The sequence below is a fragment of the Salvelinus fontinalis genome, chromosome 34 (genome assembly GCF_029448725.1).
Source record: "Salvelinus fontinalis isolate EN_2023a chromosome 34, ASM2944872v1, whole genome shotgun sequence".
Classification (NCBI taxonomy): Eukaryota; Metazoa; Chordata; class Actinopteri; order Salmoniformes; family Salmonidae; genus Salvelinus; species Salvelinus fontinalis.
In genome coordinates this window covers 13,971,971-13,997,832 of record NC_074698.1, presented here as the reverse complement: position 1 = coordinate 13,997,832, position 25,862 = coordinate 13,971,971, and the positions used below count along the sequence as shown (strand labels likewise).

At 42.2% G+C, this 25,862-nt stretch overlaps 2 protein-coding genes across 5 annotated transcripts in view; both read left to right on the top strand.

The window, feature by feature from the left end:
* Positions 1-5,082: 5,082 nt before the first annotated feature.
* LOC129833206 (cdc42 effector protein 1-like) lies at positions 5,083-16,070 on the top strand. Of its 2 annotated transcripts, XM_055897617.1 has the most exons (4): positions 5,083-6,107; positions 9,905-9,975; positions 10,244-13,046; positions 14,153-16,070. In XM_055897617.1, the coding sequence occupies exons 3-4, from the start codon at positions 12,593-12,595 to the stop codon at positions 14,764-14,766; spliced, it is 1,068 nt and encodes a 355-aa protein (XP_055753592.1). In that variant the 5' UTR covers positions 5,083-6,107; positions 9,905-9,975; positions 10,244-12,592; the 3' UTR covers positions 14,767-16,070. The 2 variants fall into 2 exon arrangements, with proteins under 2 accessions (XP_055753592.1, XP_055753591.1); XM_055897616.1 differs by lacking the exon at positions 9,905-9,975.
* Positions 16,071-17,129: 1,059 nt separating this feature from the next.
* The window catches only part of LOC129833201 (interferon-induced very large GTPase 1-like), a 25,124-nt gene continuing 16,391 nt past the window's right edge, over positions 17,130-25,862 (top strand). For 2 of the 3 annotated variants that reach the window (XM_055897607.1, XM_055897605.1), the window contains exons 1-4: positions 17,159-17,234; positions 17,925-17,986; positions 18,187-18,295; positions 22,552-22,696. In XM_055897607.1, coding sequence (XP_055753582.1) covers positions 18,206-18,295; positions 22,552-22,696 — 235 coding nt within the window. In that variant the 5' untranslated portion in view covers positions 17,159-17,234; positions 17,925-17,986; positions 18,187-18,205. Of the gene's footprint in view, positions 17,235-17,924; positions 17,987-18,186; positions 18,296-22,551; positions 22,697-25,862 lie in introns of all 3 variants that reach the window. The other variant, XM_055897606.1, reaches the window with a different exon arrangement.

The window sequence follows — 25,862 nt, the reverse complement described above, 5'->3', positions numbered from 1 at the left end:
AGCCTGTTTTCCCACTATGGGTTGTGGGTAGTTATTTTCTGTTCTGTTCTGTGTTTTGCTTCACCGTACAGGACTGTTCGTTTGTCGTTTTTGTTTAGTATTCATTCTTTATTAAATTATTATGAATACGTACCACGCTGCACTTTGGTCCTCTTCTCCTTCCACCAATGACAACCGTTACATTTTGATTAACATTTAATTGAATTGTCATCTAATGTGAATTCAACGTGATATCAACAAAAATGTTAAATATGTCATTGGATTTAGGATAGAAGTTTAAGGAAAAAAGACAAACGTTCCCAAAATGTCTTTGCGTTTTTTACTTTTTGCAAATTCAATCAGTTTTATCCATTTTCCATGTTGATTCAACGTCATTGCATTGAATTTTGTTGAAATTATGTGGAAACAATGTTGATTCAACCAGTTTGTGCCTAGTGGGAAAACACTTTTTAATGTCCACAAGTATTTTGATGTACTTGCAACAATGAGCACTCAATTGGAATTATGTGTGGTAGAAAAGAGCAATACAGCATCACACATTAAACAATAACTTTAACTCCCAAATTAAGTCAGAGTTCCTATTACAATCAACTAACAAAATGTTAATATCTTACAATTTAGTGTATTTCTACTGTAGTAAAACCATATACAGTAAACTACTGAAAGTGTTTCTTGGCAGCCTGTAAAAACTGTATGAAAGCAATTTCCTGAGGAAAAATCCTTTTTCTGTCTGAGAGACTTCTCATCCTGTTTTACTAGCCCTCCTTCCCCTCTACCTCCCTCACTTTCCTCCTCTCATGCTTACCCAAGGCCTCCCCTCCTCCATGCTCTATCGTCCTTCATCTTTTGCTCTCCACGTCTCTATGTCCATCTATCCTCTTTTTATGCATGTCTCTTGGCTCTTCTTGTTTCTCTCTCATCTTTTTCTCCCTCTCCCTCCCTTGTTTCCTTCATTTTATTTAGCTAATGTGGCTCCCCTTAAAAGAAATGGAACACTGGTTGACAGAATTCCAAGCTTTATTTTGGATGTGAAATTTCTGCTCAGCTCCAGCTCTCCCTCTCTCTTTCTGTCTGTGTGACTGGCATGGGTCCAGCTCTAACCCCCCTCTAGTTTAAATCTAAAATGGCTAAATCTCAACAGGAAAACAACAACAGTGTCAGCTTGAGGCCATCAAAGCAAATCACTCTTACAAAGAGAGATACTCAACACTGTATACATTCCCATGTGTGACTGCTGTGTACGCAGCGGCGACTGCGGGTGTATATGACTACAATAGGATCCAAAAATAATAAGCAGTTGTGACTGTTCTCAGGTGTGTGTGTGTGTGTGTGTGTGTGTGTGTGTGTGTGTGTGTGTGTGTGTGTGTGTGTGTGTGTGTGTGTGTGTGTGTGTGCGTGCGTGCGTGCGTGCGTGCGTGCGTGCGTGCGTGCGTGCGTGCGTGCGTGCGTGCGTGCGTGCGTGCGTGCGTGCGTGCGTGCGTGCGTGCGTGCGTGCGTGCGTGCGTGCGTGCGTGCGTGCGTGCGTGCGTGCGTGCGTGCGTGCGTGCGTGCGTGCGTGCGTGCGTGCGTGCGTGCGTGCGTGCGTGCGTGCGTGCGTGCGTGCGTGCGTGCGTATATATGCTAGTGCATTTGTGCATATATTTTATCAGCCTATGAAAGTGAAAAGCCCCCCAGTCTCTGAACTCTGCAGATTCCCGTCTTAACCTCAGAGCTTCTGGTGTGAAGAGGGCCTGCTGTTCCCAGGCTGCATCTGTACTCTCTACATCAGGGTGTCAGATGACATCACATTGCTCATTTGCCACCAGCAATCCCCTTCAATCCCTTCGATTCTAGGGTCTGTCACACTTCAGGTGGTTTGTTTAGGTGATGCATGCAAATGTACACTCATCTCATTACTGTAAATCATGACAAGACAACTGGTATTGCATAGATACCTCATCAAAACATATTTTGCACAGTAAAACATATTGGCACAGAACTCATGTCCAATTGAAAGGAAACACATGCATCCATGCATGCACACAAACAAGCACGGACACACATTCCCACACTCAAAAGCCGTCAGTGGAGCATAAAAATATATGATCCCCTAAGTGGTCACAAAGGAGCCATCAGTCCTTTTCAACTCCTCTCTCATTCCCACTGTGTAAACAGTGTGTGTGTGTGTCTGTGTGCGTGTGTGTGTGAGTGCGATTGTGAACTGTGGAGATCACACTCCATTAGTACCCAGCCACTGTAGGCTATTCTGAAGCAGATCTAATGGGCCACAACATCACACAGAGTGTATGAAGAAAAGCATAGATGTGTGGATAAATGACTAAACAAGGAGTCCAAGAGAATAGCACTTCCTAAAACAGGAAAAGAAAGAAATAGATAGATATGCAAAAGGAATGCATAGACATGCAGACCAAGGCCCTTTATTCTGTATAATTTGACGGATCTATGTGTCCATTTACCATGTGTTACTACTGTATGTGTTATACATTATTAAACTTGACTGACCCGTGACTGACTTCAGTTGCTTCTGTAAGTGGTTGATTGGATTCTGGCCTGCTGACTGGTTTATGAGTGAAGTGGGTCAAGTGGGAGCACCAATATCATCATGAGGGATCAGGACCTGAAGACCATGGGGACAGAAACTTCACAGCCACCAAAAATTAAGCAGAATCAGTCAGACCTCACTCTGTGACAGTCAAGTCTACACTCAAAACTTTAAAACAACAGTGCTGTATGTGCCAATGCCTCAACCAGCATACAGGGCATCCCATAAAAACGGTCCTATAAGTTTGCCAGAATTTGCCACTATACAAAGATATCCTGGGCGATTCTGAACATCCGAACGATGTGGATATTGTTTGTTCTCATCCTCAGATCCTCAGTTCATATTTTACTTCAACTTTGCACCAAGGCTTCTGGAGTTCGTGGATGTGCCTGTGGTTTCACTGACACCCACTTCAGGAAGACCTTGCAGCTGGAGAACTGAACAAATAGAGACTAATGGCAGGAGAGGTTTTCATAGTTGCCTAGGAAATAAGTGATCAGTGGAGAAATCCATTTCCCATGAAGGGGAATGTGCCGGAACCACAGAAGCCAATAGGGAGGGAGGGAGGGAGAGGAGGAGGAGTGGGCGTAAAGGATGGATTTGGTGGCTGATGAGGTCAGACAGACTTCTGTAAATGTATGAGGACTACCAGGTCCTGTTGACAACAGCTGCAGAACATCAGTATCTCTAATTCTGAATGAGAGCATGGAGGGGAGAGCATGAGAAAAGATGATAAAAAGGTGAGGATTAGAGAGTTGAGAGGGTACAAAAAGAGAGGAGAGCGATGGAAAATGGTCTTGCCTTCCTTTAGGGACCAACATCGGTCCAGGGTCCAAAACTGTCATGCTCTTTTTTGTTGAAGAACCGGCATACTCCGCCCAAGACTGTTTTCCTTGGGATAGAGTGGAGTGGGCAATTGTGAGGGAGAAAAAAATAAGGAAAAGGGGGAGAGAGGGAGGGAGCTGACTGAGAGAGGGTTGTATGAGTAAGGGAAATCAAGGTTCCAAGCTATGCCTCATCGTTCTGGTCTCACAGTGTCTTCGGTGTCTGACGTCCTCACACCCCCTCTTCTTTCTGCCTTCTAACTTCAGCCCAGTGGTATGTGGTTTTGTGTTTTGGGGACAGACATGAAATGCAGCACATTGACCCCCAGACTCTCCAGAGCTGCCTGCCTTCCTGCCGATTGCCTGATGGTTTGAGAAACAGCCAACAGCCCAGGTCACCAGGGCTCAAGGAGTTTTACAAGATTAGCCCAATCACTAACCACTTTGGAATTTGGAAACTATTTGCTGGCACATCAAGGCTTTGTCGATTCTTGGGCATTCCTGACAAGGCTGTATCCTTTTGGAGTGTCCAGCAGTGCATCCCGCCACCCACCCCCCTAACCCCCTCCATCTAACTCCCTGTTCCTAGCTCTTGCTGGTTGGGATGGATGGCAATGCTATGTAGACTTCAAGACCTGCAATCTAGGGATAAAAGGGTTCCAAAAGGGTACTTTGGCTGTCCCCATAGGAGAACCCTTTTTGGTTCCAGGAAGAACCCTTTTTGGTTCCATGTAGAACCCTTTTGGATTACATGTAGAAACCTCTGTGGAAAGGGTTCTACATGGAACCCAAAAGGGTTCTACCTGGAACCGAAAGGGTTCTTCAAAGGATTCTCGTATGGGGAGAGTCAAATAACCATTTTAGGTTCTCGATAGCACCTTTTTTCAGGAGTGTACAAATAATTAGTGGCACGTTTTTGTATTGGCCTAATAAATATCCTAACTTCAGGAATTAAAATAAAGAGAACGTATCAACTGAATTTAAAGCCAGGGTTGATTAACAACCACATTGTATTTGTTAATGAGAAAAGAAAATACAATTAATTTATGCATCATAAAAGCGTTTGCTGCTGCAACAGTACAGTCGTAGCCAAAAGTTGAGAACGACACAAATATTAATTTCCACAACGTTTGCTGCTTCAGTGTCTTTAGATTTTTTAGTCAGATGTTACTATGGAATACTGAAGTATAATTACAAGCATTTAATAAGTGTCAACGGCTTTTATTGACAATTACATGAAGTTGATGCAAAGAGTCAATATTTGCAGTGTTGACCCTTCTTTTTTCAAGACCTCTGCAATCAGCCCTGGCATGCTGTCAATTAACTTCTGGGCCACATCCTGACTGATGGCAGCCCATTGTTGCATAATCAATGCTTGGAGTTTGTCAGAATTTGTGGGTTTTTGTTTGTCCACCCCCCTCTTGAGGTTTGACCACAAGCTCTCAATGGGATTTTGTTCCCCGAGCCACATAGTTATCACTTTTGCCTTATGGCAAGGTGCTCCATCATGCTGGAAAAGGCATTGTTCATCACCAAACTGTTCCTGGATGGTTGGGAGAAGTTGCTCTCGGAAGATGTGTTGGTACTATTCTTCATTCATGGCCCCACCCCAGTCCTCAGCAGTCCAATCCCTGTACCTTTTGCAGAATATCAGTCTTTCCCTGATGTTTTTCCTGGAGAGAAGTGGCTTCTTTGCTGCCCTTCTTGACACCAGGCCATCCTCCAAAAGTCTTCGCACAGATGCACTCACACCTGCCTGCTGCTATTCCTGAGCAAGCTCTGTACTGGTGGTGCCCCGATCCCGCAGCTGAATCAACTTTAGGAGACGGTCCTGGCGCTTGCTGGACTTTCTTGGACGCCCTGAAGCCTTCTTCACAACAATTGAACCGCTCTCCTTGAAGTTCTTGATGATCTGATAAATGGTTGATTTAGGTGCAATCTTACTGGCAGCAATATCCTTGCCTGTGAAGCCCTTTTTGTGCAAAGCAATGATGACGGCACGTGTTTCCTTGCAGGTAACCATGGTTGACAGAGGAAGAACAATGATTCCAAGCACCACCCTCCTTTTGAAGCTTCCAGTCTGTTATTCGAACTCAATCGGCATGACAGAGTGATCTCCAGCCTTGTCCTCGTCAACACTCACACCTGTGTTAACGAGAGAATCACTGACATGATGTCAACTAATCCTTTTGTGGCAGGGCTGAAATGCAGTGGAAATGTTTTTGGGGGATTCAATTATTTTGCATGGCAAAGAGGGACTTTGCGATTAATTGCAATTCATCTGATCACTCTTCATAACATTCTGGAGTATATGCATCATCATACAAACTGAGGCAGCAGACTTTGTGAAAATGTATATTTGTGTCATTCTCAAAACTTTTGTCCACGACTGTACAGAGATTAGTGTGCATAAATGTTACAAGACTTCCAAGTCCCCTCCCCATTTATTTCTTACGGTGAACGTTTGTTGAAGGCGTCATTCAAATCCTGATTTGACAACTGTTTTGTCGCTCACGTTCCTGCGGCGCAACCCTGTATCTCATTCCCATCTTCCAGCGAAACAATTTCTAAGCAGCAACGCAACACCTCTGCAAAGCACATTATGGACTTTACTGGAAACATTTTAATACATCGAAACATATCAAATAAGACAAGGGTGGCACACATTGAAAATACTATTTTCTATGTACCTTTCCCTTCATAGCTCATGGAGCGAAAGCGAACTTTCAGCGGATTTTATGGTAAGTTTACATCGGAAAAAAGTATTACATGGTCTATACTTCTTATAGAAATGACTTTATTCACATATCTTTATCCTAACTGCTGATACATTATTATTGTAGGCTAATGCATACATAAACAGTAAAGTAAAGACAAATTTAAACTTTGTTTTCAATTTAGTTGCTGATGGTGGGGGCCAAGTACTGGTATAAATCACGTTGATCAGTCCCTTACATTTTGAATCAAATCTATAACGTTGTATAGTAATTTTCTACATCGAGACGAGGTAGACTGTCGGATATTCTAGACAGGAGTTGGGATCGGTTGTGTGCCTGGAGCGCATAATTGTGGGTAGAGAGAGAGAACTGACAGTAGCGCATAGCTGGGGACAGTGGGACCAGTGCACTACCATCAGAAATGTTGCAATAAGGGAACCTCTTATGATAAGTGTTTTGCTGCTGCTCCCTTTTTGCTGCTCTCAGATCAGTTACTAGCAGAGTGATTGTGTGAGGTAAGCCTCACTATTCACTGGCCTGTGATGCTGGCAGGATCTCAGTACAGTTTTGCCATGACACACCAGCAGTGGCCAATTGATTTCAATGTTTTGAAGAATTGGGTTTCTTGGGGTCCAATTGAAAGCCACAACAGAGGTTTTAAGACACCTGTTTGTGAAATAATTAACCCCTATAGAATTTATATGAGAGAGCATTGAGTTCGAATGACATATTCAAAGCGTTACAGGACAATGGATTAGGCTTTTGGTTACTCTTGTTCTATTTACACATCATGCTGAATACTGGCAGTGGGTAGTAATTTCCTGATGTAGTGGTGCGCGCATTCAGAGGAAATTAATCAATGTTAATCAACTCTGACCTCATTTTGTAAGTTAACCCTGATTTACAGTTTCTTAAACAATGTACATGCAGCCAAGATGAGTGGTCTGGTTTTAAGTTCATTCTACAGTATGCACCTGGGGATGTTGAGAATGTAAGTATGTAAGGGGCCAGAAATTGGATTAGAGAAAGAAAATATCAAAAAACAAACACAACTTTATCTCCCACAGAGATTGGATTTCCTTCTTGGTGACACACACTCACGAGCGCGCACACAGACACTCACAATAAAACATTAATGCATAAGAGATGATGGTCCCAGACTGTCCAAAATAATTAGCCTAATTTCCTATAGCCTACTTGAAATTATAATCACTGAAACACAGTAACAATGTGAATTTCTAATGATATTTTGGTAACTGGACTGAGAACATTCACTGTCACCTTGTGCACTAAATGGCCTCTACTGATGTTTGCCATGTGGAAGTTTAGAGAGCAAACACTCTCTGGTCTGGTGGTCTAACATGCTATTGAAATGGAATAGGGATGTATTTACACTCCACTGTTGTTCTAACTTATTGCCCCTCTGTTGTGTACCATACAGTAAGTATGGTCAAGAAGACACTGGTTAATGACGAGAGAGAGTGCTGGGAAATGAACATCTTTGGAGATTTATTTGAGCATTAGGCAATGCAGTGTTGAAATGTTGCAATGTATTGCATCAAGGGAATTATGGGGAGGGAGGACTATGTGCACACACACACACACACACACACACACACACACACACACACACACACACACACACACACACACACACACACACACACACACACACACACACACACACACACACACACACACACACACACACACACACACACCACACCACTAGGGGACCTGGCAGACCTTCTATAGCCACGTCGCAAAAGTAGATCCTCGTAAACTAAGTGACAGTATTTGGAGTCATGCGTCTTAACCCACAGCCTGGTGATGCAATGCTCTAAAGCAGGGATCATCAACTAGATTCTGATGTGGGATGATTTTTTCTTGAGAATCTTGAGATGTATATTTTTAGACTAAAACAAAAAATTATTTCAACCATTGCCTGCATTTGTATATGATCACGTGTCTCTTTATAATGCGTGGGAATACCCGCGAACAGATTTCCAAAATTAAAATCACTTGGAGCTGATTTCCTCCTTTTTTATGTCCAACAATGATTCTTTTTCATAAATCTTGGGGGGCAAATAAAACCAACTGCGCCCGCGGGCCACAAGTTGGGGAACCCTGCTCTAAAGGGACCAGGACTCTCCAGTGGAAGCATCCTCAGGGCTGACCCACTGTGGCAGAACCATCCCAGTGCAGAGCTCAGTTCTGCAATTTGCGGGCTTTGTGGTACCAGCTGTTCCTCTGAAGACTTAAACCCATTTACTGGGCAAGCAGGAGGACACAGAGAGGGGAAAGAAGAAAAGAAAGAAAGAAAGAAAGAAAGAAAGAAAGAAAGAAAGAGAGAGAGAGAGAGGCAAGGAAAGAGCGATGAGAGAGAAAAAAGAGTAAAGAGAGAGACGGAGAAGGAAAACATTGACAAGAAAGGGAGATTAAAAGTGTTTCCATTCAGAGCTTTAGGTCCTTTATTTGACGGCCATAATGAAGCGCGTCCGGCCGTCTTCCCCTCACACACTGCTCCCATTACAGTTTCAGATCGCTGTGTCTCCCTCCCTCCATAGTTTAAATACAATCAGACAGGCTGCCCTCGCCAGCCTTGCGGCATAACTCATCTTGTTTACGGATGTGTGCCGGTACAATTAAATAATAAATATAATGTTTAGCAGAGCCATGCATCTCCCTGTGCGTCTTTAACCAGTCCATGTACTGTATACAGAGCCTGCAGTGGATTCCTGATCTGCAGTATAGGGTTTATGAGCACAGAGGCATCTAAAAGCTCACAGAAAGTTGTGGAAGTACTGATAAAGAGAGGGAGAGATGGGACCGTGTAAAATGTCAGGGTAGGGGAAGGAGGGAGCCATTTAGTGTGAGATTAGGAGATTAGGGGAGCTTGCAGAGGTGCTATAAGAGACAGAGACACCCACTGTGAACGATAGGAGTGGCAACTAGCCAGGGACAGGCATCCCTTACTACAGATTGGTTTTGACACAACTGGCAACCAGCCAGCAGCGACCGTCCCTCCTCCCTGCCACTCGCACGCTACCGTCACAGACGACTAATCAGCCTCTTAATTGAATTGCAGCTAATCGTTCATGAGAAGACGAAACAGTACAGGCGCAGACAACAAACATCCTCAGTCCTCCTTCCCCCACTATCCTAAGCCTGAGTAGCAGCAGCCACAGGTACCTCTACTCTAACCCCTGTACTCCAAATGAGACACCACGTCACACTGACAGACCATGACACTAATCCTCAGAGACGCTGTGGAGCAGTCAGCCAAAGCCACATGGGGCTAAATTAGGTGTTCACTTCCTCAGCATGCAGGACGAACATGGCAGACTAGAGTAAGCCTACATAAACATGGCTGCCTTGTACCTACACAGTCCTGAAGTGCCTTAAATACAGTTAGTGGTGTAAAATTAGAGGTACATTGTAACTCTAGAATACAGAATTATGTCATTTCGCATTCTTCCTAGGGTGTCAGTTTAGTTAAGAGGGTTTGAGACAAACCTGACAATTAAACAATTAAGATTCTATAAAGCAGGGATCATCAACTAGATTCAGCCGCGGAACGATTTTTTTCTTGAGCGGATGGTCAGTGGGCCGGAACATAATTACAAATAATTTGTAGACTGCAAATTGACCGTAAGAAGCCTAAAAATATATAATTTTGATCAAAACATAATCACATTACATTTTTATTAAATCACACATCTCTCTATTGTGCATGGGAATACTTTGGAACAGATTTCCAAAATCACTTGGAGCTGATTTTCTGGTGTTTTTACAGTCTTTTATGATTTGTTTTTGCTCAGAAAACGGGAGGACAAATAAAATCACCTGACCTGTGGACCGCACGTTGCTGAACCCTGCTGTAAAGCATTATGTGAGAACTGGTCTTGTTGAAATGGATATATTGCATTTGGAGTCTGACATACAAGGCTCTCTAAAATGTGTTGTGGTGCTCTCTTATTTTGAAAAACAACTCACATACCAAAAAAAATACATTTTATGACCTGTTGGCCGTTATAAGTGACTCCTGAGCCAAAACTGGGTGAAAAGAAGCATTCCCAAAATAAGTCATTTATGTGACCCCATTTCTGTGAGTCCTATTAATGGTTGCCTTTTCTCTAACTCTGTAACTCTCTGTGAAGTCTTCTCCAGGCAGCCCTGACGTGGTCTGAATGAAGAAAGAGAGAGGAGCCACTTACCTGTATCTCAAAACACTATCTGGATTGTGGGAGGCAGAGAACGAGAGAGGAGCCACTTACCTGTATCTCAAAATACTATCTGGATTGTGGGAGGCAGAGAACGAGAGAGGAGAGGGAGGAATGGAGGGATGGATTAGAAGCTAATCCAGGACACAGCCAATCCCAGAGGAGCTCCTTTTCTTCCAAGACGCAGACAAAACAGTCACACGGATTACTGCACTTTAGTGTATTGCCTTTTTTAAAAGCATTATCCCTTTTGTATGGTGTTTCATTTCCCCTAAATGCCTGGTGTCAGTGGACTGTGGTAAATTTGATGAACTGTACAACAAAGGATAAAAGAGGACAACAGTCCCGGTGAGAGGGGAGCGAAGTGACAGGATGTCCAATGGACTGTGTGGTGCCACACGCAGATAAAGCGCTTTAGTGGAGACGACATGTGTGAACGGACCCCCTGCTCTTTCTATTGGGTCTCAGAGGGACTGAAAGCTGAACACCCCTGAGGACGGTACATTCAAGATCAAACTTCTATGAGGGAATACTAAAACGACTGAGTGACTAGTGAGTTACAGGTTGGAGATATTTTAGTTGTTGATTACAGGGGAGTATAAGGTGAGGTTGCTTTCAAAGCAGGATTACAAATTAGTTTCTGGAAACACTTACTGTATCTGAAGGGAAGAAGGACTTGGTTGAGGAGACTTGCGGCAGCCTAGAAACCTCCATCATTAACTGGAAGGATCTGAGTTGTCAGTTAAGTGATTAAGTAGCAAGTGTATGTTTTGGTATTTGAGTGCAGTGTGTTCATGTGTGTAGGTGCATTAGAGAAGATTATTAGCTGACAATCAAAGGTGTCAGCCTATTGAGTCACTCCTGAATAAGCCATATCTAAAGTGACCTGGTTGGTGAGAGTTGTTGTCTTGGTGTTGTGTTGGTGTTGAAGCCTGTAGTGTTGAGAAGAGAAAGCACTGGGTGAGAGTGAAGTGGTAATAAAGAATGTTTTAAAGCTGACATAATCCCATTACAATTCCTTGACAAGTTATTTATAATCTCACAAGTTTATTGGACAGAGCACACAGGGCCAAGCAACTTAAACATAACCACTTTCAGATGTATAACACAGCCTGACTCCTATCTACTGTACTGTGCCAAACCAAGAAGGAATTTTAACTAGGTTTACAGAAAACATAAATATTTCTTCTCATTTTACGAGGATCTCGTAAACCTCTGGCAAGGTGATTAGTGTCTAGATGGGTTGGATGTTCGTTAACTGTTTGTAAACAAGACCTTGGGTGGTTTTCACAGAAAGGAGTCTCTTTGGTAACACTGCTGGCTGTCCAGCTTTGACAGAAGACATTGGTGCTCATTTTAAAGGAGGTAGGTATAGACTTCAGTTTGGACTGATCCTAAAAAGAGAAGAACAAGATTTTGTTTTTGTAAAGCCTCATTGCTTAACTTTGAGAGGGAAGTTTAAGGACCTGTATATTTTTGTTGCTGAAGGGAAAGGTGCATTTAAATGACCTAATTATAGAAATTGCTGTGCACGTCTAAGATTGATTTAGCTCTAGAAACGTTCACAGGTATGAGCTTGCCAACAGAGAGAGCATGATAGTTATATTGTTAGTTTTCACAAGCAGAAACACAAGTTCAAAATAACACAAAGAGTGTAATGTATTTTGTCTGATGGACAGAATGTGAGCATCTTTTGGTATTCTCTCACTCTTTCACTGCACAAATACTGGATGAGTTATCGTTCACTGTCAGTATATATTTGGAGCCACAACTGGATATATTTTCTGAACTGACATTCAAAAACCCACCGTCTGGGAAAAGAACAGTGGATCCCAAGCTCTCAGACCACATAGGCTGTGGTTATTCCAGAATCCCTGGGATGTGTCATTCCTCCTCTTTTTATTCCTCATGACTGAAAGCTGCTGGGAAGGAGGACAGGATTTCTCTGAGGCTGGAGTCATTCTAAAGCACAGAATTGGCCCTGAGAGAGAAAGCTTTGAATGTTGACTGACTCCATAGATAACCATCATTCAGCTGAAAACTTCAGTGGGACTTCCTAAAGCCAAACTGCAGGCTTACGCTCGATGAATAGCTGGCACTTGCTGCCGTGTGGAGAATGTATTCTACACACATTCTCAGCACACAATTTGTGTGTTTTTTAAGGATCCAGAAAGTTGTTTAAGTGTCTTTTAATACTCATTTTACATTGGAAAAGTTGACTGATTTCTTACTGGATTTTTTATCCCCCTGATTAATTATATTTAAAGGGTATTCATCTCTGCTACCATGAGTCTGGGAAAACTGCCAGGGATTAAAGGCTTAGCGTCGGGCTCTCAGGGGAAGAGGCGCTTTAAGAGCGAACTCTCCGTGGACATGATCAGCCCACCGCTACCAGATTTTCGCCACACCATGCACGTGGGCCGCGGCGGCGATGTGTTCGGAGACACCTCCTTCCTTAGCAATCATGGGGGCAAAGGGGAACCAGTGAGCCCCGATTCACCCACCACCAGCACGAAGACCACCCGCTTCTTCTCCCGCACCCTGAGGCATGTACGCAGGTCCCCTGTGCCCCGTGCCAGGATCGGTTCCCGTGACCTTTCTCCTCCACCGCCTCCTGTCTCACCCATCATCAAGAACGCTATCTCCCTGCCCCAGCTGAACATTGACATGCCCAACGGCTACCAGAGGGTGCTGTTCCCCAGCTCAGTGAGCTCCCCAGATGCCTCCCTCTACAGCTACGGTAAGAACATCTGTAATGGGAAAAAGCATATATTGCACACGCACACACACACACACACACACACACACACACACACACACACACACACACACACACACACACACACACACACACACACACACACACACACCTGCACATGCATGCGCACACACACACAGGTTGCCATTTCCTCTTCTCAAACCTCCAAACAGTCAACAAACAGATCATTTTTTTCTGAGTCATCTGAAATTACCTTCGTTACACCTGCGTACAATTAAGCCTATAAACACAAACAAACATAGCTGGGGAGAGAAAGATACCGAGAGGGCATTTCCTGTCATCTTTTGTGTTTCTGGGCTGCTTGACTGCACCTCATAAACCCAACACTCATCATCTCCCCTTTAAATCACTGCTGGTACAGCGAAACTGTGTGTGTGTGTTCAGGGGTAGGGTTTTTTCGAACAGTATGTGGGATGTCTGGAATTCCCCCCAGCCACTGGAATAGTTACCCAACTCAGATGGAATGTACCCAAATAAAGAGCACCAACAGAGGGCACAGAGAGCTAGATGATCTGGGGGATCAACAGGTTAACTCACACTGGTCATTTCTTTAGCTCTTCTTTCCTCTCCTGTCCCATTTTCCTCTCATTCCTTTTCTACTCTCCACGTCATCAACTTTTAAAACTTTAAGTTCCTTTCTCTTTCCCACTCTGTTATCCTCTATATTTACCATTCTGGGTCATCCTCTCACTTCCCTTTCAGTAGCGGCTGAGAACTGTCCACTAGGCATAAAACCAAGCCCTCCCCCCATCCCCCACACAGGTAGCATTCAGAACCAGTGAAGTCATGGCACCGTGGAATGTGTGTGTGGGTCGAGCTGGTGCTCTGAAACGACTAAACACCTTGCTTGTTTTATACTGTCACCCTCTGGCCAATGAGGCAAACTGCAAGGTTCCCTGACATTATTTTCAATGCACTTTTTTGAAAGTTGGTTTCTCTGTCTAATGAAAGTAATTGGATATTATACTGTAGCTGTATTAATAGAATATACAATGGCCTTTTTCAAGGCAAGAACTGTTCTAAAAATGTTTTAAATTTTAATATGTTTGTGTCCTTCCTGTCTGCAGGTCTGCAGTCTGGTTTCGTCACACTACCCCGCCACTCCCGCCTTGATAAACAGCTGCAGGACGGCACCGGACTGTTCGCTCAGGACTTTCGCTGTGGCTCGCTCCCAGACAACGACGGCTTCGAGCTAACGCGCTCTGACTCCTTCACCTCGTTCACAGTGGACCTTGGCCCCTCCCTCATGAGTGAGGTTCTGGGCATGATTGACAGCCCCAGTTGCCTCACTATGCCCAATCACAGCTGGGAGTTGGGGGAAGAGGAGGAAGAGGAGGAGCAGAGCTCTGTGTTTGAGCTGGCTGTGCAGAGCCCCATGCTAAGCTCATCAAACCCTTCCATATTAAGCACTCCGCTCAAAGTGAATGTGAACAACAGGGGAGAGGAGGAGGATGAAAGATCTCTTAAGACACCAGACGCATCTATGGGGTCTCCTACACAGGTAGAACCAGTTATGGAAGCTGAGAGGTTCCAGAGGGCAGCTGACGTACTGGCGCGTCACTACGGGGGAGGCTCCTTCTCCAGGAGTCAACGCAGCGATTCTGCCTCCTCCTCCTCCTCACCCCTCAGCCAGCCTAAAGTCCCTTACGCCTTCCCTGAGGAAGAGGAGATCAAAGTCTGAAACATTTACCAAATGTCTATCATTGTGAGGAGAAGAACCCTTTTGATCATTAGACTACTTACTGGGTGACCTTGGTTCTGAATCCTTGCACTCAAGACCTTCAGAGGGATCCATGTTTTTCAATAAACCTTTTACATGAATGATTTGAATTGGAAAGCTCCTCCTCGTAATGATAAGAGCTCTCTTGTCTACCATCTAACAACTGAATCAATACTGTCTCTTGTTCAGTTCAAGAGAAGCTTGTGTAGAGTTTGACAGACATGATCTGACAGCAACATTGGACAGGGTATATATAAAAACAACCTTTAAAAGATGACAGGTTTCATTATATCTTCATAAGAAATATACCTTATACTAAGCAGATCCCATTAAACTGTTATTAAATTCTGGGATGGAACAATCTCTTGGTATCGTGCAACTCTGTGCTATATCAGCTGCAGTGCAACAGTCACACAAGATGCCATACAACAACCAGAAGGAAGGACACAGTGATGAGCCAAGGCTGTCTGTCAAAAGCACTCAGTGGTCATTCACAGACATGCCACATGGATGTAAGGAACATAATACATTTTATTTTTAGAAGACAAAGGTAGGATTTCCAGCCTTATGACACACTCCTTCTGTGAAAAGGATTGAAAAGGGAGATAAAACATGACTATCTGCAAAACTATTTGTAACAGTATGTGGATACTAAAGGGACAATACATTTAGTTTTGTTTGATTTCGTTTCTATCCACCTGACCTAAATTGACATATCTTCACTGACAAAGTCATCTCAGTTAGACCTAACACAAAGCCAGTTTCATAAATTATCATTTCCTGAGAAAGATTTGATAGGAATAAATCTTTTCTCACTAATATCTGGATTAATATCTGAGATTGCACTGCATGCTAAGGTTGAAATGAAGGGTGTGCCCTGTAAAATGTCTAAAACTAATTTTGGATACACAGCCCTATAATCGTTTAAACCTATAGCTGCCTTACAGTGATAGTTATTGTCAAGTACTTTTTCCAAGTATGTTTGTTCTCAGTGTTATGTTCATACATGTGAGTATACATTTCTTTTTAAATAACAAGGAAACAAATGCATTGTCATACATGAAGGTAATCAAATTAAGTTGAATATTAGCAACGTTCATAAGACTACAGGCACTCTACTTAAAATGACCAGTACAGACATGTATGTGATGTCACATATGAATACAGTATGTATACGGAATGAAATAAGATTGTATAATTTGATCCATTTACCAGTAGCAGTCATAGCAGTCATATTCTTAACAATAAATACATTTTTTTAATAATCATTGGCTCTGTCCTTTTTGACACGTTGAGTGGATACAGAAAATATACAGAAACAAGTAACAGTGATTTTCAACCAGGAATGGATATTCACTATCGACCAGAGGTAACTTGATTCAACCATGGGACGATATATTTCTGAGTGAATAGGGGCTGGAAAAATATGATAATAATTTGTACACTGCAAATTGACCGCAAGTAAGACCAGACAGATATTGTATTTGGAAATAACGTGATCATTTCATACCATACATTGAGACACTATCACGTGTCTCTCTACTTATTCAAGGGAATACTTGGGAACTAGATTAACATCATAATTTGTCCTAAAAACTACATTAGGCATACAAAGAAGGCAATACTATCTTGTCCCATCATTCAGATGTAGAAGCTAAACACTCAAATTCCACTTTCTGAGATCCCAATGACTAAGGATGAGGACTCCGTGGCACCTGTTGTATAGGACTGGGCAGAGCTGATTTTAATTCAGAGCAGAGACACTGCATCTCTTCCTCTTTCTCTGTCAACTACTTCCTGCACACACACACACACACACCTGAGGTTATCTTGGTGCAAGTAGGATGACATTCCACAAAAGCATTCACAGACAAGCACATGTATAAACACAAATGCACTTTTACATCTACCCACCACAGCCACACACACACACAATGCTATGCAGTTTCTCGGAGAAAACTAAACTCATTATACTTGTAAACCTGCTTTATAAAGGTGAGTCCCTGAGAAAAAAACTGTCTTCATCATGTGACAGGGTGGGTGTATGCATTCTCAAAGGTCTATATAACTTTTAAATGAGGTCAACTTTATACTGCATTACACAATTCATGAGTTTTATTTCCCCACCACTCCAATAAAGGATTTTGGGAACTTTGCACTTCATTTTTAATATACATTCACGTAAAATATATAATTTGATGGATGTCCTATATGTTTGCCTTGCGATAAACAGTATTAGTTACAGTGTACTGATTGCTAACCGAACTTTGTCATCTCAAATGCCTTAAGTTTCATTTACACATGGTCATGTGATTTCCTGGAAATTATGTTTTGACAGATACTGAAGGCCTTATAAATACCCTGTGGATGAAAGGTTCACTTCAGTCTACATTATGAACAGACAAGAAATGGATATCACTTTGCAAACTGTAAGTAACCTTCATAATGTATGTTTGTTTATGTTGCACCTCATGGTAACTGTAGTATGGCAGTGTAAGTAGTATAATACAGTGTAAGTAGTATAAAATCAAACACTGTAAAATTAAACATTTAATCAAACCCAATTAGATTGTGTACTATCAGGTAAATAATGACAACAGGGTGTCACGGTTGTCGTAAGAACGGGACCAAGGCGCAGCGGATGTTGAGTTCCACATATTTATAGCAAAGTGAAACTTAAAGAAAAAAAACAATAATTGAACAACTAAACCTGACTACGTGGTGCAAATGCACAAACACAAGACAATATCCCACAAACACAAGTGGGAAAAATAGCTACTTAAATATGATCCCCACTTAGAGACAACGATGACCAGCTGCCTCTAATTGGGAATCATACAAAACACCAACATAGAAAATATAAACTAGAACACAACACAGAAATTATAAACTAGAATACCCCCTAGTCACACCCTGACCTACTACACCATAACACACCACACACACACATTATTCTTAGCATTATTAATTGATTTCTTCATTTTCTTTCTTCTTTTTTTTTGTAATACAGTAGTCGTATTGTTCTTTCGTCATAGTGTCCATAGATTACATTTGTGCTGCTGTTCCTGTCCATTAGTGTTGTGTATTTTGCCATGTTCTATGTTTTGTGTGGACCCCAGGAAGAATAGCTGCTGCTTCTTCAACAGATAATGGGGATCCAAATAAAAATCATAAACTGAAAGTGAGCATGAACAGAATGTGTAAATTCTACTAAATCTGCTGATACAGTAGAATTGTATTATTTACTATTAATTAAACTGTTTTCAATTAAGTGCTGCTTTATATAGTAAAATACTAACAAAGGTTTTGTTTTGATGTAAGGTAACTGAAGTGAATATAATAATATAAAACGTATTGATTTTTCTTAAAAAATTTTTGCAGTGACTAGTAGCAGCTAATAATGGAGACTGGAGAAAATAAGGAAATGGAGACAAAGACTGAAGACGCACTGGAGCCGTCGTCTGAGTGTACATGTCAAGGAGAAGAACATGTGAGTAATTGAGGAACATCATGTTAGGAACAGCAAGACAGAGAGTGTCAGGAATTGACTCTCAAATAAATCAGGAAAATTATCATTAAAACAGAGACAAAGAGACAAGCATTCTACTGGGCACATCAATGTGGACAATTGGGAAATATTTGGCTTAGACGTTGATCAATGAGAGGGGACAACAGGGTAGCCTAGCAGTTTAGAGCATTGGGCCAGTAACCAAAAGGTTGCTGGTTTGAATCTCTGAGCCGACTAGATGATAAATCTGTTGATGTGCCCTTGAGCAAGGCACTTAACCTTAATTGTTGCTCTGGATAAGAGTGTCTGCTAAATATGTAAAATGTAGTTACAACCTTTAATCACCCACTCAAAAAGACAGCCAAATATTTGTTGATTTCCCAATGTGTTATCACTATGCTTTCAATCATCTAAAAGCCCAACTAAATTCCAATGGAAAACATTGTCAGATTTTTGGTTTAGTTGTCACCTAAATGGGTCATCACTACGCTTCCAACCATTTAAAAGCAAAACAAAGTTCCAATGGGAAAACAATATCTGATATTTTGATTATAGAACAACAGAATGTGTTATCACTGTGCTGCATCTAATAGCAAAAACAAATAACCTAAATTGTGGTTAAGATTGCATTTAAAGTTCTGCCGTGTCCCGGATTTACGTTTACTATGTTACATCTAGTCTATGAGACCAGACTTTAACATCAGAGCAATTGAGCAGATCTCCATAGATCTGCGACCTTCACATGCCGTCTTGAACATGCAAGCTTTCTAGGATTATATAAGAAGACATTTACAAATTACAGTAACCCCAATATGTGGCCATGGATGTTTTACTCATTTTAGGTTGAATAAATACTTATTTTAAGGTTTAATAAATACTGTTATTTTAGGTTATTTACTGTATTACAAAAGTGATATTGAATTGTGTTTGGTTGTCTAACCTTTATTTAACTAGGGAAGTAATTTAAGAACAAATTATTATTTACAATGACGGCCTACTCCAGTCAAACCCTAATGACGCTGGGCCGATTGTGCACCGCACTATGGGACTTCCAATCACGGCCTGTTGTGATACAGCCTGGAATCGAACCAGAGTCTGTAGTGACACCTCTAACACTGAGATGCAGTGCCTTAGACCGCTGCGCCACTCGGGAGCCACATTACATTAATTAATATATAATTAGGTAACATGTAAATAGGTTAATAGGCATTCTGCATTCTGCATTACAAATGTGATATTTAATTATATTTGGTTGTCAACGTAACCAAATATCAACCTTTTAAGGAGATACCAGTAAGCCAAATGATGTCTAAAATTATGGTCAGTCCTTGCATCATGGCTCTGTCTACTGTATTCTTGTGACACACCAATCATTGTTTTTGTTTGACCCACACAAGCGTGACCCTAAACAGAAACCAACTTTTCCACGATTCTAAAGCAGATACAAATGAAAGTTATATTTGAGGCCTGTTTCTAACCTAGTAGTATGCACGTTTTCAGTTTGTAAGTGTGTGATATAGGTGTATAGAAAAGTTTCTTTCGAAATGTACAAAGACATTTTTTTTTTTATAAATAGCAATTATGTTGACGCTACCATGTTGATCTGAGCCTTGCTGTTGGAAAACCACTAGCGTCCGACTTTCGGCTGTCGCAGATGCACCTCCCCACGACTTCATTTGCCGACTTTCGGCTGTCGCAGATGCACCTCCCCACGACTTCATTTGCCGACTTTCGTCCACAGACAGCTTTGTTAGCCCTTACTGCTCCAACACCCGTTGCCTCCCTCGGAGGTGTTACTGGGAAAATCTGGAGGCGAAAGAAACGCACACCTGTTTAGGTGAGGTGCTGGCAAGCGGAGTAGAACACTTGAAAAGGAAAAGGCGCACACTAGGATGAAATAATTGAATAACCTAATAACCAACATCTCGACAGACAAGCTGTCTTAATCAGGGTATAATGACAAACACTGCGGGTCACTAGTTTATATAGTGTAAAAGGACACACACATGTGGCTGTAATCATGGCTGGGTGTGGCTTGATTTCATTATTTAATTTACAGATATAAATAGAACATATAAAAAAAAATGAAAAGGATATGATACGATACGATCAAAGATACAATTTGGCTACATAGGCCTACAAATATTTCCAATGAATAGCAAAATCACAATAATCACAAGAATGGCTTCAGATCAAAGTCTAGGTTGAGACCAAAGGGAGCAAGCGCCTTTAAATGAATGATCCAGGCAGCCTCTTGTTTAAACAATAAATTGTCGAGGTCACCTCCTCTCATAGGGATGGTGACGTGTTCGGTGCCGATATAACGTAAGACACGAAATCGAGTGGTTCATTCCAAAAAGTGGGCCGCAACTGGTTTTTACGATACTCCGAGATTCACACTTTTAATTCGCACTTCGTTTTACCATAATGACAATTCATAAAATAAATAGCTGCATCATTGGAGCACGTGATAACACCTTTGATTGGGATTTGTTTCCCTGTTTGGGGGTGTTTGAAGGAGCTACGTTTTTAAGTGCCATTGCATTGAGCGCAACCATTACACTTGTAGTTTCCATCCGGTAGAGGCGTTGTGCAGGGGTATTTTGGGGTGGTAAATCAGTTTAACAATTGTGCTCTGAGATTTCTGCCCCGCGAGAATATGTCCGAAAACACATTACCGATCTCAGAATGTGCCAATGTTCGCGAACAATTACCCTTAATTTGTTCAGAGCACTTTGAATAGCAGGTAGTAAGAATGCTTCTTTTTTTACATTTTATTTTTAATCTGATCATTTTTGTACCCGCTGTCCTTGAATTTTCTTTGCATCTCAGCCATGTTTCTGTCGAAATCTGATAGTTTTTTTTGCAAATGATTTTGATTCGACAGAATTGGCTGTAGGGAAAACTGTTTTTCAAGGGAAGCTGTTACGATCAGTAGGTTTCCTGTATATGTCAGTGTATAGAACATTATCCTCACACAATCAGAAGATCAAGGAAACGGATTTGACGTGTGCCAGATTGCATAGTAAATCTCAGGTGCTCAGAACAAGTGTTAAGAAAAGCATGGAATGCCTGGAGCTGTTTTGCATCACCCCTCCATAGAACAAAAATATCAATGTACCGTTTCCATATAATAATGTTAGGCAATACATATTTTTTGAGAGTATTGAGTACTGTTTCACATACAAATTAGCATAGTTAGTAGCCAATGGATGATCCCATAGCAGTACTCTTGGTCTGAATAAAGAAATCATTTATAAACATGAAATAGTTTCTAAACGTGTGTGTACTATTTCAGTAAATGTTATAATGCATGCCCTGTAAGGTAGTTCATTAGGGTCACGTTGCAGAAGAAAATGTTTCATGGCTTCAATACCGCCCCCGTGTGGAATATTCGTGTATAACGACTCAACATCAAAAGTAACTAACAAAGTATTCACAGGGAGAGAATCAAGAGGTTCAATAATAGAGATCATACTGCTGGTGTCCTTTACAAAGGAGGGGAGCTGTTATGCGAGTAGTCTAATAAAAAAAGTCAAAAGTTGATAAAGGGACCGTTACTGCATCAATGCCGCTACAATAGGACAGACGCCCTGGAGGTTTTGTAACATTATTGTGTAATTTCGGCATAGAAAGCGCCGATTTTAGGGTTTTGAATAGCCCAAAAGTCATGCTATTTTTTGGTGATTTGACCAGAACCTAAATACCTGTCTGGGACAGTGAAGATAGTGTTCTGAAATTGGAAAGTGGGATCACTGCTAGGCATCCCTCCTGGACTTGCCCTGGCAGACCACAGCTAAAGACAGTGTGAGAAACTTGCTAGCAAACGTTTGTGCTATGAAACTAAATATATACTGCACTCTGACCCACAAAACCAATTTTCTAGATTCATGATAGTGTTGTTAGACAAAGCCAGGAAAGTGAACATCAAAACATGATGTAGTTTCATTGGGATTTGCAGCTGTTGTTGGTAGTTAACGAATCTGCTAGATTCTGAAATAACTTACTCATCTTTTCAATATGTTATTAATATTTGTGCAGACCTATGCAGAATTTGCATGACAAGGGCATTCCCATTTTTTCCAAACCTTGGGTCTGAAGTAAATGTAATCTGATCACTACCTTTTAATTTACACAGTAACTTTACACAGTAACTTTACAAAATACTTGTATAAATGTTTGTACTCAAATTATGTAATCCAGATATGTATTTTGATACTCCCTTGATACATCCACAGCAACTATTTCTACAGTTGGAGCCTGAGGCCCTTGACATCACAGACATTGAGAGTCAACACAGCGACCAACAGGATGACAAGACAACCAAGACTGATGAAGAGAAGACAGAAATCACAACAATTTCTTCTAATTTCCCGCAAAGCAGTAAGATAGATGAGAGTGTTTTAGTCAACCATCATTTCATTCTCACAGTATAACTTTTATTTAGAGATACTCACTTCTCTCAATTCCTCTTGTTATTATGCACTATATTTTTGTGACACACCTGATAATTGCATTGATTGGTAACGTTGATTCTGTTGACTCTATTTTCAGCTGGTGCCAAGGCTGTTATTGTCAAACACACGTTATTTAGTAATTTTGGCTTGTAAAGACTGTCGCTCTGGCATTTTCCACCTCTTTCACCAGGTCTGGCAATTTACCTGTCTAACATCAGCTCGTTTGTACTGGGGTGGGAGGGGTGTCAATATCTGAGGTGTGTCCTTAAAAACGTGCGCCAAAGTGCCAATTTCAAGAAGCGCAGGTGGGGACTTTTGAGAACCACTAAAATCAGCTCTTTTTGCAAACGCAGATGATTACAGCATGGATTTTGTCAGTGGTGGCCATGGCGCAATGCCCATATAAAGATTATTTTTTTTGTACATCTTAATCACCAAAGCTTTATTAAACCATATTTGTGAGCAGCAAAACAGTGAGTGAACATTCCCTTTTTATCTATGTATTGGACATTCTTTTAGCCAGTTCCTGTTATTATTTTGGATGTGCGTTAAACCCCCTCCAAGGACATGTGTCCATATTTTTTTAACATTTTTTATTTCACCTTTATTTAACCAGGTAGGCTAGTTGAGAACAAGTTCTCATTTGCAACTGCGACCTGGCCAAGATAAAGCATAGCAGTGTGAACAGACAACAACACAGAGTTACACATGGAGTAAACAATAAACAAGTCAATAACAGGGTAGAAAAAAGAGAATCTATATACAATGTGTGCAAAAGGCATGAGGTAGGCAATAAATCGAATAATTACAATTTAGCAGATTAACACTGGAGTGATATATCATCAGATGATCATGTGCAAGAAGAGATACTGGTGTGCAAAAGAGCAGAAAAGTAAATAAATAAAAGCAGTATGGGGGTGAGGTAGGTAAATTGGGTGGGTAGTTTACAGATGGACTATGTACAGCTGCAGCGATCGGTTAGCTGCTCGGATAGCAGATTTTTAAAGTTGTTGAGGGAGATAAAAGTCTCCAACTTCAGAGATTTTTGCAATTCGTTCCAGTCGCAGGCAGCAGAGAACTGGAAGGAAAGGCGTCCAAATTAGGTTTTGGCTTTAGGGATGATCAGTGAGATACACCTGCTGGAGCGCGTGCTACGGGTGGGTGTAGCCATCGTGACCAGTGAACTGAGATAAGGCGGCACTTTACCTAGCATAGCCTTGTAGATGACCTGGAGCCAGCGGGTCTGACGACGAACATGTAGCGAGGGCCAGCCGACTAGGGCATACAGGTCGCAGTGGTGGGTCGTATAAGGTGCTTTAGTAACAAAACGGATGGCACTGTGATAAACTGCATCCAGTTTGCTGAGTAGAGTATTGGAAGCTATTTTGTAGATGACATCGCCGAAGTCGAGGATCAGTAGGATAGTCAGTTTTACTAGGGTAAGTTTGGCGGCGTGAGTGAAGGAGGCTTTGTTCCGGAATAGAAAGCCGACTCTAGATTTGATTTTGGATTGGAGATGTTTGATATGAGTCTGGAAGGAGAGTTTGCAGTCTAGCCAGACACCTAGGTACTTATAGATGTCCACATATTCTAGGTCGGAACCGTCCAGGGTGGTGATGCTAGTCGGGCGTGCGGGTGCAGGCAGCGAACGGTTGAAAAGCATGCATTTGGTTTTACTAGCGTTTAAGAGCAGTTGGAGGCCACGGAGGGAGTGTTGTATGGCATTGAAGCTCGTTTGGAGGTTAGATAGCACAGTGTCCAGGGAAGGGCCGGAAGTATACAGAATGGTGTCGTCTGCGTAGAGGTGGATCAGGGAATCGCCCGCAGCAAGAGCAACATCATTGATGTATACAGAGAAAAGAGTCGGCCCGAGAATTGAACCCTGTGGTACCCCCATAGAGACTGCCAGAGGACCGGACAACATGCCCTCCGATTTGACACACTGAACTCTGTCTGCAAAGTAGTTGGTGAACCAGGCAAGGCAGTCATTAGAAAAACCGAGGCTATTGAGTCTGCCGATAAGAATATGGTGATTGACAGAGTCGAAAGCCTTGGCCAGGTCGATGAAGACGGCTGCACAGTAATGTCTTTTATCGATGGCGGTTATGATATCGTTTAGTACCTTGAGCGTGGCTGAGGTGCACCCGTGACCGGCTCGGAAACCGGATTGCACAGCGGAGAAGGTACGGTGGGATTCGAGATGGTCAGTGATCTGTTTGTTGACTTGGCTTTCGAAGACCTTAGCTAGGCAGGGTAGGATGGATATAGGTCTGTAACAGTTTGGGTCCAGGGTGTCTCCCCCTTTGAAGAGGGGGATGACAGCGGCAGCTTTCCAATCCTTGGGGATCTCAGATGATATGAAGGAGAGGTTGAACAGGCTGGTAATAGGGGGTGCGACAATGGCGGCGGACAGTTTCAGAAATAGGGGGTCCAGATTGTCAAGCCCAGCTGATTTGTATGGGTCCAGGTTTTCCAGCTCTTTCAGAACATCTGCTATCTGGATATGGGTAAAGGAGAAGCTGGGGAGGCTTGGGCGAGTAGCAGCGGGGGGGGCGGGGCTGTTGGCCAAGGTTGGAGTCGCCAGGTGGAAGGCATGGCCAGCCATTGAGAAATGTTTGTTGAAGTTTTCGATTATCACGGACTTATCAGTGGTGACCGTGTTATCTAGCCTCAGTGCAGTGGGCAGGTGTGAGGAGGTGCTCTTGTTTTCCATGGACTTTACAGTATCCCAGAACTTTTTGGAGTTAGAGCTACAGGATGCAAATTTCTGCTTGAAAAAGCTGGCCTTTGCTTTCCTGACTGACTGCGTGTATTGGTTCCTGACTTCCCTGAACAGTTGCATATCGCGGGGGCTCTTCGATGCTATTGCAGTTCGCCACAGGATGTTTTTGTGCTGGTCGAGGGCAGTCAGGTCTGGAGTGAACCAAGGGCTATATCTGTTCTTGGTTCTGCATTTTTGGAACGGAGCATGCTTATCTAATATGGTGAGGAAGTAACTTTTAAAGAATGACCAGGCATCCTCGACTGACGGGATGAGGTCAATATCCTTCCAGGGTACCCGGGCCAGGTCGATTAGAAAGGCCTGCTCGCAG

What these genes read in the sequence shown, in the direction of transcription:
- LOC129833206 (XM_055897616.1), top strand. Translation starts at nt 12,593, where the DNA reads ATGAGTCTGGGAAAACTGCCAGGGATTAAAGGCTTAGCGTCGGGCTCT. An exon ending in TGCCTCCCTCTACAGCTACG is followed by an intron (nt 13,047 to 14,152) that starts GTAAGAACATCT and finishes TCCTGTCTGCAG; the next exon opens with GTCTGCAGTCTGGTTTCGTC.